The sequence below is a fragment of the Tauraco erythrolophus genome, chromosome 4, assembly GCF_009769465.1.
Source record: "Tauraco erythrolophus isolate bTauEry1 chromosome 4, bTauEry1.pri, whole genome shotgun sequence".
Lineage (NCBI taxonomy): Eukaryota > Metazoa > Chordata > Aves > Musophagiformes > Musophagidae > Tauraco > Tauraco erythrolophus.
In genome coordinates this window covers 70268392-70283056 of record NC_141468.1, presented here as the reverse complement: position 1 = coordinate 70283056, position 14665 = coordinate 70268392, and the positions used below count along the sequence as shown (strand labels likewise).

General features: G+C 45.2%; 1 protein-coding gene across 2 annotated transcripts in view; it reads left to right on the top strand.

The window, feature by feature from the left end:
* Positions 1-398: 398 nt before the first annotated feature.
* Positions 399-14665, top strand: part of WASHC1 (WASH complex subunit 1) — a 45544-nt gene continuing 31277 nt past the window's right edge. Inside the window, exons 1-2 of one of the 2 annotated variants that reach the window (XM_086611199.1) lie at positions 399-432; positions 12520-12673. In XM_086611199.1, coding sequence (XP_086467325.1) covers positions 12525-12673 — 149 coding nt within the window. In that variant the 5' untranslated portion in view covers positions 399-432; positions 12520-12524. Of the gene's footprint in view, positions 433-12494; positions 12674-14665 lie in introns of those variants that run through there. The other variant, XM_009984271.2, reaches the window with a different exon arrangement.

Below are 14665 nucleotides of genomic sequence, written 5' to 3'. Positions count from 1 at the left end.
CCTGCACCCTGTCACAGGGCAGGCAGGCCGCCAGCTCCTGCAGCCCACCGCCTCAGCCTGGCAGGCCGCCGGGGCCCAGGCCAGCACAGGGACCGGGGCACAGGGGAAGGCAGCAGCGCCAGGGAAGGGCTCAGATGGGGAACGGGCTGGCGGCCTGCGCACCACAACATGGCCGACGCTCCCCTCCGCCGGAGAGCGCCCCACGCCCCACGCCCCACGCCCCACGCCCCACGCCCCACGCCCCACGCCCCACGCCCCACGCCCCACGCCCCGCCCTCTACCGGGCGCATGCGCAGTCCCACCCCCCCGGGCTGCGCCCAGGGGCTTGCCGTGAGACGGCCTAACCGGGCGGAAGTGACGGCAAACTAGGGGCGGAAGCCGTGCAGGGCGCCGCTTCCTGCCCGGTGCCGGGGCGTGGCTGGCTGGCGACAGGTGAGGGGCGCGCGGCACGGCAGGGAGCACGCGCCGGGCGCGGCGCGGCTGCAGGGGGGCGGGGCGGGGCCGGGCCGGGCCGGGCCCTCCGCCCCCGCGCGGTTCCGTGCGCAGCGCCCGGGGCCGGTCGGGGCGGCCCGGTCGGGTGTGGGGGGTGTCCCCGCGGCGCGGCGTGGAGAGGAGAGGAGCAGCTTCGGTTGGACTCGGCGGCGGGGAGACAGGGCTCGGGGGGGGGGGGGGGTGGGGTCTCTCCCGTTACGCTGGCACGGCCCTCCGAGCGCCCGTGAGGCGCTGCCGCGGGTCTGCGGCCTGTCACCTGCCGGTGAAACGCTTCTGGCGACCACGGGCTCTGCTCGTCGGGGACTCTGTCAGGTCTTGGGAAGAATTGCTTGGTAATGTGAGATGAGAGTCGTGCGATACCTGTTCGGGTGGGACAAGGGGCTTAGGAAATCTCTTGTTACACTTTTCGTGCGGTGCTTCAGTGCTAAGGCACGAAATAGGTTGGAAATCCTGCCAGGCAAGCATGGAGCATGGAAATCGCCAGTTAGCAATGGCGTATGGGACGCTTAGACTCAACATTGCGTTCTGGGAATTGGGAAAGGTGATGCCGCCTTTCCATGCAGGTTAGGTATCCGGTAGGGATAGACAGCTAGATGCTGCAGCCTGAAGAAAGTTGCAAAAAAGAGAAAAAGGTGTCCAAGATAGAGGGTCAGAGGACTCGCGGATGCGGATTAAGTGATTTTTACTCAGAAAGTTAGCTAATGGCTTGTCATAGAATTGTAGAGGTTTCGTACTGTTCCAAGTACCGATTGGTTGCTATTAATTATCAGCTAATTCGGAGAACACCACAGATTATAGAAACTGCAATGTGTAATCCATCAGTGCCTCAACATAATTGGCTACCTGGAGTACTGGCAAATCAGTTTTAGTATGGATTGCCTTTAAATTGCACAGGGGCACGTTCCTCACTCCCAAGCTGGTAGCTGTGGTGTTGTAACTATCTGTCAAGTAAAAACACGTATTTGCAAGTGAACCCAAATGCTATTGTGATAAAAGCATCTATTGTATTGATTTTTTTTCTATGTTCAAAATAAAGAATGAGTTAGCTGGCAGTAAAAAGACCCCAGGGCTACTAGACCTAGCTATGCATATGAAGAAAGGCTGCTGATGGACATAGGGAACACTGAGAATCCACATCCAGGAGTGGTCGTTATTGTTAGTATTTGTTTTAGTAATTGACGGAAGTCCTATTGTGGTGAGGTTTTTTTACTCCTTTTTTTTTTTTTTTAAATGGTGAGATTCAGATGTTGAGTGGTTGGATAACACCTGGGTTTTCCCAAAGGCCTCTTCAAAAAGAGGAGGCTTTTCATCCCTGGGGAGAGTAGGCTAATTCTCGACTTTTCTTGCTTTTGCAGTGCAGCTTCCAACAAGGACTGTGGGATAGTGCCGGCTGTGGTTGTGGCATTTCACATGATTCAGGCAAATGTCAGCTAGGAGTTTGCTTGAGATGACCTATTTATTTCATTTAGGTTGCACAGCGGGTGTTGCTGGCGGTGATTTGCAGTCTGGATTGACCTATCTTGGAGTAGATGAGGTAGAAGCTAAAAAGTGTCCCTATTTCTTGCCAGTCCTCTGAAATACGGAGCCTTCCTTGAGCAGTGAAAGGAAGCGGAGCAGATAGTGCTGCTCTTGCCAGAGGCAAGGGCTGGAAGCAAGCTGACTTCGGCATGTCCTTGTAGAGGCTTTCTGCGTTTCAGTTGTCCAGGGAATCAGAGGTGCTCCCATCAACTGTCTCTTGTTTAGACTTTCTTTTAGGAAGGTTAGCTATGGACTGATAAGTTCTCCTGATATGTAATTATTTTGTCTTGTCTGAGTAGTAAAACTGAAATGTAAAGACTGCCCGATATACCTCTGTATTCCTGGGATGCTTTGGTTGTAGGGAAATAATCACACCTCACAGCCCTCAGCAGAAAAATGCCTGAGGCACTCTCAGAGCAGCACAGACTGCTGTCCTCTTCTATCACTCTGGATATTTAAATGAGTTTTTAATCTTCGTTCCTTCCGATAAAGTGCTGTTCTCTTCTCTCAACTCAGAAGTTTGTTGGCAAGAAAACTGAAAGCAGATAATCCCTGGGAGCTACTTTGCAGTCTGGCTTCCAGGGTCTGGTAATACCAGGTAACTGCAGTCACTGCACAGCCTGAGCAGTTAAAGAGAAGGGTAGAAATTGAGGTCTGGGGGAGAATAGTACTGAGATAAGCCTGAAAGCAAGGCAGATTTTATTTTTATGATTTTTTTTAGATTAAAGGTAGTGTGCAGAGGAAGAGAGGGTTATGTCTGAAATTGTTATGTTTCCTGTGGCTGTGGTGTTTGAGCTTGAAGGGAATCATTTTTATTACTCAAAAAGGAATTTCTGTAGCTAATCAGCTCCACTTAGACCTCTTCATGAGACAACCTTAGCCAGAAAATAGTCCATCCAGCAGCTTATTTCCTGGGTTATTAATTTCCCAGGTGTCTATCTTTTGACCCAACTTTTGTTGGTTCCTGTCATCCAGGCCACCCTGTAGGGATATTCCTTCTGGCAAATGTGAACAGGCTTGAAGGCACTTCCTTACAGTGAGTGAGTTCCCCTCCTGTCATCTTGCAGAAATGCAAGCGTTCCCCTTGCTTTTGAATGTGTAAAACGGTCAGGAACTGGTTTAGTTGCCAGTTTGATTTGGTTGTTGCCTTCATTAAATATCTCAAGATCCATTGTAACGCAGTGCATGTGGGTTACAAGTGCTATAAAACTCCCAAACTTTGGAGCAGAGGGTACTGAATGTGGAGGTGAAAAGTAGGACATGCTAGTTAGGGTTTGTGGCAGTGAGATGTGGCAATAGTTAGATCTGCAGCTAAGATCACTGTGCAGGAGACTGAAGCTGATTTTTGCATCAGAAAATCATAGGGAAAAATTAACTGGAATAATTTTTTTTTTTAATTGGAAAGCGCTGTGTTTTTGGAAGTATGTATTTGTTGCTGTGGTCTGATAGTAAGATTGAACAGCTCCTCATTTTTCTGAATCAAACATTCTGGAGGAAGCACTACAGCAGTGTTTCAGCTAGCCTGCTTTTGAAACACTCCAGTATTCAAGAGAACTTACTGCAGGGAAGCGGCCTTCCAAGGGACTTTTGGCATAGCTGGTGGCTTCTGTATGCTTTAGGCGTACAAAACCAAAGTGCTCTCGTTTAGGAAAGAGAATGAAGAGCTGTGTCTGGCTGTTTGGGCTGGGATTCTCAACATTACTTTTGATTTCTGTATTGTAGGTGTAGCCAAGCTATTTGCTTAGGCTTCCTTTATAATAAATAGTGAGAGGAAGGGAAAGCAGGCAATTAGCACAGCACTTTTAGTCAGTTTTAGTTGGCTGCCGTAGAATCAGATCAATTGTTCATTAGAGCGCCTGATTGTGTCCATTAATGGTGAGAGCCATAGGTGACAGTTGCAGAGTGGGCTGTCTGATTAACTTTAGATATCAACATCTGTCTATCAAAATGAGCTTTATGTGTCTAGATGAAGGAAATCAATTTCAGCCTGTGCTTAGAGGACAGGACTTTCTCAGCAAGGTGATGCAGCCTGCAGCTCAGTGCCTCATGGTCTGTCCTTCACAAAGCAGAGCTCTGCATTGAGAAGAAAGATTGTCTTGAAGTCAGTAGTGGCTTAGAGGCCATCTTACCTTGTGGAGCTGAGAGGACTGAAGTGCACCTCTACATTATTTTAAGTCCCTACCTTTCAGATTGTCTATAAAACATAATTTAATGAAATAGCATTCTGTCATCTGGAGAGTTAGTGTCATTTGATTTTACGTGATCCATCTTTAAATGTCAGGTATTTTGCAATTTGCCAGGGAGTTGCCGTACGCTATTGTAAAGCTGGGCTCCAAGATCTCAAATTTTGATTCTTTCTCTTTAGCCTAAGTGGAATATGGCAGTGTAGTAGGTGACAAACCAACAAATCTAAGTGACTCTGAGCAGTTTTTAGGGAAAGGGAGAGTCTCTGACAATAATCACAAAGCCTACTGATGTATTGGTTCAGGCCCACACTTACGTGATCCAAGAGACAATGCTGCTGGTAGGAAACTGGATCCTTCAGTTCATGTGCATTTAGTTACCTGTCAATAATGTCTTAATGTCATATTGCTCACAGATTTCATCTGTCTTGAGTAGCTGCAGTAGCTGCTGTTTCTTTCAAAGCACTGTGTCCGAGCCGAAGGTCTTAACAGGCCCTGGCTTCTTGAGAAGGGGATGCCTTAAATACTGGGCTCATGCTTTCAGAATTAGACTTTTGACAGTCCATTGGTTTTCCTTTGGTGGCTCTGAGTGCTCAGGAAGGATCAGCTTTTATTGCAGAACTAGCAGGATAGGACAAACACATAAGTAGCAATGAGTGTTTGTTGGTCTCTGACATAGCCCATGATCCAGGGAGACATGTTTCTATCAGGCACTCAGTTTACAGAAACGATGTCAGTAAGCTGCTCTGTTGTTGCAAAGCAGCCTATTTATTGTGTTCCCTCTGCAACTTAGGGAATTAACTGGGGGGAAAAAAAAAAGTGTTGGGGTTTTGGATGTGAGCTTCATAACAGAGTCTCTCTTGCTGTTTCCAAAAGTGAATCTCTTCATAGCATTACCTTGATACCTTTTCCTAGTACAATGTTGATAGGCAGTAGATTGAGCAAAACATGTATTTCAATTGGATGGATCTGGGGTACCTTTCATGCAGATCCCAGGATATGTTGGGTTGAACTAAACAGCTATTGATAGTACCTAGATTCAGCTACCCTAGCACTGTAGCTGACATCGTGGTGCAGCATGATGTTCTTGTGATACCCAAATGTGCGAGATACCACCTGTGTGATAACTGCCAGTAGTTCCACACCATTTGGATATGGAGAACTAAGTGGCGTTATGACACTAAGTAATTACTAAGTAAGACACTAAGTAATTCTTCTGCCTACCGGTGCAGCAGAAGAAACTTTTCCTTTTCCTGCAGCTGCTGCTGGGACAGATGAGGTGAGACTGCTTCAGTGATGGAATCCACTTCTGCCGTTTCCAAGCAGAATAGTGGCCCACAGGGCCAGGATGCACAGTGTGTGAAAAGCAGTGCTGGCCCCCAAGTCCTGCTGAGTATCAGGTCAGGCTTCTCAGCGCTCTGCTGTTTCTGCAGGACTGTGGTGTGATGTGAGAGGCAGACTCCTTTTGAAAAGATTTTGACTGTTCAGGCAGCCCCATATCAATGAGCTACTTCTGGAGGTATCGGCATGTAGCAGGAGATGCCTTGTAGGTTTCATTTTCTACACAGACTTTTTGTTGTTGTTCTGAGGTAATGCTGTACTGTAAGGACAGGCTGAAAGTATGAGGTTGATGAGACTGAGTAAGAATCTCTAGAGCTGGAGTAGAGGAGCAGAAATGGCTTTTACAGCTGTGGCTAGGTTAACTTTGTGATGTAGATGTGGCCATGATGTGCTCCCGCTGCTCTGAGCGGGAGGGAGAGCAATAGCTTCTAAAGCTTCTCACTTTCCTGCACCCCTGGCAAGTCTCTGTGCCTGGGGAGCTCCAGCTTCCCACTTTAATTCACTCATTGAGAGTGGGCAGCTGGGACAGCTGGAAAGGAGAGCTCTCTTGCTCCAAAAAGGGTACTGGGAAATAAAATCTTAACCAATGCCGGGCCCTCCAAAGATGCAGAAACCCCAGTCTTCGTAGCTTTGTCTAAAATAGCTACTAGAGGTCTTGAGACCCAAAGCAGTAACGTCTACAACAGAGTTTGAGGATGCTACTATAAGAGACGTCTAGTAACAGGAGCACCCTGGTGGAGTACAGCCTGCTACAGGGCCTAATTACAGTCTTATTAATGTTTTCTTTCATCACTGCCTTCCAGCCTTCAGATGGTGATTAGACCTATTTATAGGGGCAGAGTTCCTTAATATTCAGCACAGTGCACCTCTTGCCAATCAAATCAGTAGCATCTGCATCTTTGATTGCTGCTTAATAACACTGTAGAACATGGTTAATTAAAAAATATAAATAGACTTTTCATCCTCTTAACTTATCAAAGTACTTCTCTCCTCCTCCCTTCCCCTCCCTGCCCCCCCGAAAAAAGGTATCGTTGGCTTAGCACAGAGACTGTGGTGAACCTCTTGTCTCGCTGCTGGAAATACATCCTGCTCCCCTACCAAGGATAGTTACCTCTTGTGTGCTCTGCTGGAGGACTAAATTTCAATCCCACCAGTGAATGCCAGCACAGGGCAGAACGATCTTTTGCTGCACAGTAAAACAAGACTTACATCTAGGCTCGTGTGCTGCCTTTACCACCAGAGCATGAGCAACTTGTAGCTTTCATTTCAGTTCCATGTCTACATCTGGATGAATGCATGTGCACACACTGCCTTGTCCTGTCCCTTAACAGGAGGAGCATAATCAATGATGTCTTTCACTTTTTTAGCATTTTAAGTCTTTTTTAAAAATACAGCTCCCTGGCGTTGTGCCTGGTAAGCTCACAGGAGTGTACTTTATCTGTGGAGGGCAAGGTGATACAATTATTTTTTTTTTTTTTTTCCCTTGGAGGAGTTCATTCTGATATTTTGTTGGAAGGGCTTCTAGGCAAGCTTCTAGTACAACCAGCGTATTGACTTGAATATGTCAGCAGATTTGATCATGGTTTGAGAAAAAATAGAGAATGGGGATGATGTAGTAGTGTATTAAGCACAGTGTTACAGAGTAGTTTAGTGTGCAGTAATAGAAGTTTGCCATGAGACACACAACTGAAATGGTAGCAGCTGGGAGCTTTGTGAGCTCTGAAAGCTGCATTTAGGTATTGCAAGCAACGTGCTGATGTAGTACGCTAGAGAAGCAGAGGAAAGCGAGAATAACAGGGGTCTGTTATTGTCAGCCAGAATGGGACAACATTTATCCAGGTAAACATGACAAAGTATTGTGTGTAAGAAATGATTGTCAGAGAGGAATTTGGGATCACTTCTCACTGTGAACTGAGTTATGGATGTGACTTTCCTCTCTCAATGGAGACAGCACCTCGTGATAAGCTGTGCCCAAAGGCTGTCTCTACTCCATCTTTTGAGTGTGTTTAATCTTAACCTGTAGTTCATTTGTGACTTGGTCTTTTCCCACTGTAGAACCATCCTGGCGGTGGTGATGTAGTGTGGTATGTGGTGAGGGATGCGCAGACTTGTGTTTTGTTGTATGTTGCTGGTCTCTGTGTCCTTGCAGGTGGCTACAAGGCATTGATCTTTTATTAGGGTCCTACAAAGGAGAGACCGGGCTAGAGAGAGCCTGTCACTTCTTCTTGGAGATGTTACTGCATGTGAGAATCAAAGGCCTTTAGTTCATGCTGCCTTTCCAGTGCAGTGACAGAAGCAGCAGCACAGTAATTGCTGAAGCAGCCCTTGTATCTTTGAAGAATATACACTGCATTTTTTCAAAGTATTTAAGCCCTCTTCTCCCATGAACTCCCTTTTTTTGATTTCTTGAAGCATATTAAGGAAGCAAGTATTGTTGGTGGCTTGCTTTATTCTCCCTTTATTTTCGTAGCGAAGTATGTATCTGGTAAGTGCTTGTATATAGCTTTACAGTGTCTGCCTGTGTTGAGGGCAGCCAAATTATTATAATACTGCCTTTGTTTACCCTTGAAAAATTAGGATATTTTAAGATTGTGGGGGTTTTTTTATGTTTGTAGATAATCATCCCAGTGATTGATCCTCCACAGAGCAATATTTTCTAAAGAACTTAGAACTGAGTGTTGCTTCTTTTACAGACTGTTTGCTCTGTAACAAGTCCTCTTGGGCTTAGCCTTGACATAAGGAGTTGTATTCTTGGATCCAGGGGCAAGTAACCCAAGAGGTGAGCAAAGTAGGTGGAGTGTTTCTCTACCTATCTGAAGCAGTGAATTGTATACTTCCTTCTCTGGGTTCGGAGCTGCAAATCTCTATGTAGCCGTCAGAGTGTTAGACTTGCCTGTGATGATTGAACAGTATGACCACTTGCTGATTCCAAATACTTGAAAACCTTGGAGTGCTCAGCCTGTGTCTATCCTGGTGTAAGTCTTTAGGAAAGGGAAGACAGTCTGGTGGAGGCTGATGTTGCGTTTCCCACTGCTGTTGTTTGGCTCAGCTTTTGCTAGTGTGAATGTTGGAACTGAGCGGGAGACAGCAGCTTTAGATGTGGAGGGATAGCCACCAGCCCTGACAAGCTTTGTACCAGCTTGCTCGAGGTTAAAGGTGTAGACTACAGCCTAAGGCAAAAGTGCAAATCTGAGCAGTTGCTAGCTCTAGTCAGAGCTTCTAAATCAGGATATAGCACTTGTAAGCAGGTGGTTCAGTGAGAAAACAACCTTCTTCTCTTTGTTTTCAATTTAATAAGGCAAATGAGGTTATTATATAACAGCAGAGCACGTTTGTCTTGATCATGAAAGTTGACATAGAAAAAATAATTGGATAAAGAGTTGCTGAAGCCCCCAGATGCTGCAGCTCTTTTCCAGATCCTCTTTGATGACAAAAAAAGAGCTGTGTTGTTGTTTCTTCTGCTTTGTGTGACCCACAGGTGGTTGCATGGCTAATGATTAAATCTCTTGGGTGATCTGACATCTGCTCTTCTGAATCATACTTGCTTTGGGGTTATATATTCCCATTTCTCACTGTAGCATCTGAATATTTCATGTCAGCCATCATAGTTCCAGGATGCCACGCTTTCTGCTGAAACACACCACCTCACTTTTAAGATTCTGGAGTGACACTGGAACCAGTTTGTTGCTTTGTGGAAGTCGTTTCCATGTCTAAGCGTCTTTGGTGTGTATGTTACGTGAAGGCTTGGCATCCATTGGGCAGAGTGAGAGAGCTAAGATGTTTCTAATCTGCAGCAGTTTAGTTCTATGTAATGCCTAATTCTGATAACGGAGCATGGCAAGGAAATGTGCTGCTTCCTTCTCAGTGCACTGAGGTTGAGACAAAGGAAGAGTCAGTCTTACTGAGCGATATTCAGTCTTTGCTTTCCTTCCTGAGTTTTGTTGGGAATACTTTGAGTTTTCCCTGTTAAAATCTTCCTTGTTGCCTCAGTCTCTGATCGTTATGGGAAGCAATTCTGCTTTTATTCTAAGTGCATGATCAGGCCTTTACTCAAAGTGTTTGTAAAACTGGCTTGTTTCTCCGGTTAGTCTGGTTACAAGAGGTAATAAATTGCAGTGGTAGCATGGGATTTTGCCTGAGTCTTGTCATCCAGAAGGCTGTTGCTGGTTTTCCTCTTTCTTGCTATAAATCTCTAATTTGTTAGCTTGCACAGGAAGAATTGTGTCTTGTATCTGCCTCCAATAGCAGTTCCCACAAAGTCTACCATGTTTCTCCAATGTGTTTTTTTTAGGAAGAGTGAGAATCTGGAGCTCGTGTTAGAGGCTGTCTTGAGAACCTGTGAAACAGAAGTTTACGATCAGCGGAACTGTGACAGTGCAAGCGGGAGCACTGGGGCTGGGCTTTTCCTGCTTTGCCCCACTGCTGTGTCCTCCTCTCTTTGCAAGGGAGCAGTTGGTCCTGAAGACCAGTCTGCAGCTTCCAAATGAGAGGAAAGAAACAGTTTGGTAGTAGCTAGAGGAGTGCTGCTTCTGAGTGTGAGCATCTGTCTGTCAGCAGCTGAACAGAGCTTGGCTTTAGAAAGGTCACTGAGAGAATTAGGAGCGGTGAGAGTCTGGGAAATCATACTGGAGCTGTATAATCTCATCTGGCCTCAAGAGGTGGAAAGCTTGGCCTTCCCAGTCCTGCCCTGCAGGATTACCATTACACAGTAATGGTTTTGATAGTGAGGCAAGTTTAAGAAGTCCTCTTCTTGCCCCTGCTTCCCACTCTGTTTCATGACTGGGCAGTTACAGCTGTTTATCTGGCTGCAGTAAATTGGGTCATTGAACTGATCTGAGTTAAAAATAGGCATCCTAAACATCAGCAGCGTTGATGCAACAGAAGAGTTGTGACCAGTGACAGTGAGGATCGTAAACTTGTGTTGCTGCCAGAGCTGAAGTCTCTCCTAACTGTGCTCCCTGCACAGCCACTAACTGGTCGCCTTGTTCTGCTTTGTCAGTCAAATAGTAGATTTGAAAGGAAAAGGATTCAAGCTCAGTTGAGGTCAGCAGATCGAAAAATGCCATGTCAAAATTAGCTGTACTCCTCTCAGATTAACTTGTATGCTTTACAACTCTAAATAATAATTTCCTGCCTGCTGAATAGGCGCAGTCAAGAAGACTAATCAGTGTGCAAACATTGCCGCTGAAGAGTGTGGATAGAGAGTCTGGCTGCCAGTGAAGCATGAAGTGAAACAGAATAGGTCTAGGCTTCCTGCAGCAGAGCCAGGTCCTCTGATGGCTGGGCTTGATTTTGAAAATTTGTTATCTGTGGAAAGGCTCCTAGGTTTCCTCCTTCTTTTACCTCTTACGTGATTCGTTATTAAACACTCCCCCAGCCCTCGCCCCCCAAAAAAACCCCAAAACAGCCACATCGCTTTTACAGACACTCTTTCCTAACCTGCTGTGGTAGGATCAGAAAGGACAAATTCAGAAAGGGTGGATGGTGTTTCTTAAACGTACAGGAATGGCTGCAGGCAAGTTTAATGTGATATCTTTTCATTTTGTGAAGCAAGATAGGCAATTTAAAGAATGCATGAAGACACCTTTAATTTTCATCTATTAAACTGTTGTTTTATGCTATAACTATCTCTTCAGGCTCATGTTTTGTGAATTTCTCCAGTATGGTCTGTGTTTCTGTGTTGTTCGCAGCCTGCTCTGCTATACAGGGTGGAATATAGTTTGCACACTGCAGTGCTCTCTGGACTAGCTCCTGCAGACCTCCAAGTAGCACGGAGGGAATGTGTTGTGTCCTGAGATATCCCTGTCTGTTTCTGATACCTTACTTTTTGATCTTCCTTTGTTTTGCTTCTCTTCAGCTTAATATTTCTTCAGATAGATGTACAGCACCCTGCGTGATGAAACCCTGTAATGAGCAGCTGTAGACTGTGTTTTTTTACAGTCTGAATGAGCAAGACACACAGAGAAAATAAGTTTGAAAGGGAGTTGTGTAGGTCTAGTGGTAGAGTTTGGATTAGAGAACTGTATGGACACTCTACTCTGTTCATATATCAGACTGCCCTAACAGTAATGTATTTGTGAGTTTACAATTTCTAATGTGCTCAGAGAAATGGATTTCTTCTCTATACCCTCCTTCATGTCCTGGGAACTTTTTTATTATTTTTGTGAATAAAAACATGAGGCAGACACTTTGGGAATTGCTGAGGAAGAGGTGAGCAAGGCTGGCAGGATGGAAACATGAATGATGCCCAGCTGCATCCAGGAGCATACATACTGCTCTGGTGCATGTGTTGAATGCAACTGGAAGATTCCAGGGACCATTTAGGTTTTAGATGGGAAAGGATCTTAAAATAAGGAGACTTCTTTCAAGATAGTTACTAAGGAAAAATCCAATCTCCAGAAGCTACCAGCAGTCCCTGGGAGTCTCAGAATGGAAGAACTCTAATTAACCTACTTGGAGCGAGGGCGTGTGTGCACATGCATGCCCTGCAATTTCATAGCTGCTGTTCTTGGAAGGGAGTGATGGTTGTGTTGCTTGGAGCAGAAGTGTAAGATGAAATACTGCATTTTGCTAATAGGGTTGAATGACCTGAAATATATCCATCTGGAATATGAGGATGGGAGGAGGGGACAGGGTGACTTCTGATAAATCTTTTTGCCACTCTGAACTGACTTCGCTCCAAAGCGTGGACTTTTTCAGCATGGTACTGAGCAGAGATTTGTTAAGTATCATGCTAAAAATAAAATTATGGTTCCCAAAAGCATTCAGGTAAGCAAGAGATTCCCACCTCACTGTGGCTGCCTTGGATTTATTAAAAATCCAGTATATCAACCTTACTACTTGTGCCTTTCTCCTCAGCTCACTGATTCTGGTGCAAATGCTTTCCTAAAATAACTAGGGGAGCTGAGAGTGGAAGTCTCTGAATAAAAGCTGTGATAAAATGAAAGTGTGTTTACTGTAATGACCTCTTTGCTCTTTCCTTTAGGCACAATGGCTACAGTAGCCCAGAAGCACTTTTTGGAAGGGCAGACGTACTCGGTCCCCCTGATCCAACCGGACTTACGCAGGGAGGAGACTGTTCAGCAGGTGGCAGATACACTTCAGTATCTGCAAAAGGTGTCGGGTGATATCTTCAACAGGTATGATGCTGTCACGCTGGAGTTGGGGGCTTAGTATTCAGCCATAGGAAACACTGCGATAAGGTTGCAGCAGTGAAAAGGCATTGCACTGGCAAGCAATGGAAGTTCAGAAAAGGGATAAAGAAGGACCAGATGCACTTCAGTAGAAGTTTATTGGATTTGAGTCCATCGAAGTTAAGCATAATGAAATGACTGCTGTTAGCCAGAGATTGTTTGTTATTAATTTTTTATTCAGTGGCAGACTCCCACAAATTGCATTACTGCGTCTGCTGCAGTTATCCATTATTCCTTCTTGCGCATGTTTTAAATGTGAGACTTTCTTATTTAGGGTATCTTGAAGATACGTCTTTTTGAGTCATTGTACTTGGAGCAGTGGAGTAGAAAATGTCTCTTTGTTCTGATCTCTGGGACTTACAAACTGTTCTCTTTGGGCTTCTGGTGTTTTGCACTTCTCTTTTTGTATGTTGGGAGGGCTGAGCGCATGAGAGCATCTATTCTAGCCACAGTCTCATATCCATCGAAACTGACCTCTTCAGGGATTTGGCCCAGACTTGCCAGCTCTTGCATAAGGCCATCTTTAGGTTTGGATCCATAAGACTACCTGTATAGCAGATCAGAGAGATCTCATGTTTGCCTGCAAATGATGATAGATAGTGTCATGCCTTTTTTCATCCGATGCCATCTTTGATATCTCAGTGCCCTGAGATGATGTGTCATACCATTGGTATAGAAACATATCAGCATTTATCTTCTCATAGCCTGATTATTGGTTTCAGTGGGGATCATGACTACCTAGGCTGATTTATTATGGTGTGAGGAGGACCATGGCATTCTTCTCTTCAGTTTTTGGTTGGTTTTTTTTTTTTTTTAAGGGCAGATTGAAGTTCTTCAGTTTTTAGTAGCGATAATTTGAAAGGCAGCCTCTGGGGAAAGAGTCATCACTAAGGCTGAGCTCAGGTCATTGAGGGAAATAAAGGTTTTTCATTGAAATAGTCTTTGTTTGGACACAGGCTCCTGGGCAAGGGCTGTGTGTAAGCTTAGGTTGAACACAAGGTCTGATTCTTTCATGCGTTTCTCAGTATGGGAACCCTTCATGATATAAGGCTGGGAGAAGGCTTTCTAGAGCTCCCAGAAACATGTGGAAGGCACCTTAAAAACTTGGGACTGGTTGCCAGCACTATACCTCTCTGTGGGGCAAATATAGGTATTGATAAAACAGGAGTGGTTCTTTCTCTGTCTCTTCATCCCCCTCCCCTCCTAGCCACTGCTGTGGAGCGCAGTACCCTGTAATTTCCCCGGGGAGACAAGCCTGCTGTTTTGTATGCAAGTCACTCCGGAGTCCTCAACAGTGACTGCGATGCTGTTCTCTCGCTCTTTGGTGCACTCATGACTTTTAATTACCAATTTTTTCCAACAACAGAGGAGGCTTCACTGGGCTCTTTGTTTGCTTTGCCTTTCCTCTGAGGTCTTGGTTCTCTGATATAATTAATAATGATTTAGTAATTATGCAGACGTCTGATTAAAAGTTCCATGACCTTGGTTTTTCCATGCCAATCAAGGGGCAAAGCTTTCAAGGTGAGAACTTTGCCACTTAGTGAAGAGTGACCTTTTATCTTCTCTTTCCTAAGATAAGGCAGCTCTATCTTCCATTTCCAGGAAGGAGCTGCCTTTATCTGGGGAAACTGACTGTTCTGATCTGCAAAACAGCAGCTTGCAATGTTGCTGGAGAGGAAACTTGTTCAGTGTGGTGGGCTCAGCTGAGTGTGTCAAACTCATTACTTCAGTACTACAAAGATGCAGATGTTCTGGGGTTGTTTTGTGAGAACAGTTTGATTGGTACAGTGCTTTTGAGAGTGGCAAGTCGATTTGTAATTTGTTGAAGGTGGAGTGAAAGAGTCTCTCTTAATCTCTATGGAAGGAGGAATCTTTCCGCAACCAAATCTTTTTTTCCCATGCTAGCTGAACAAAGCTTCTGCTTTGAGTTGTTGCTGA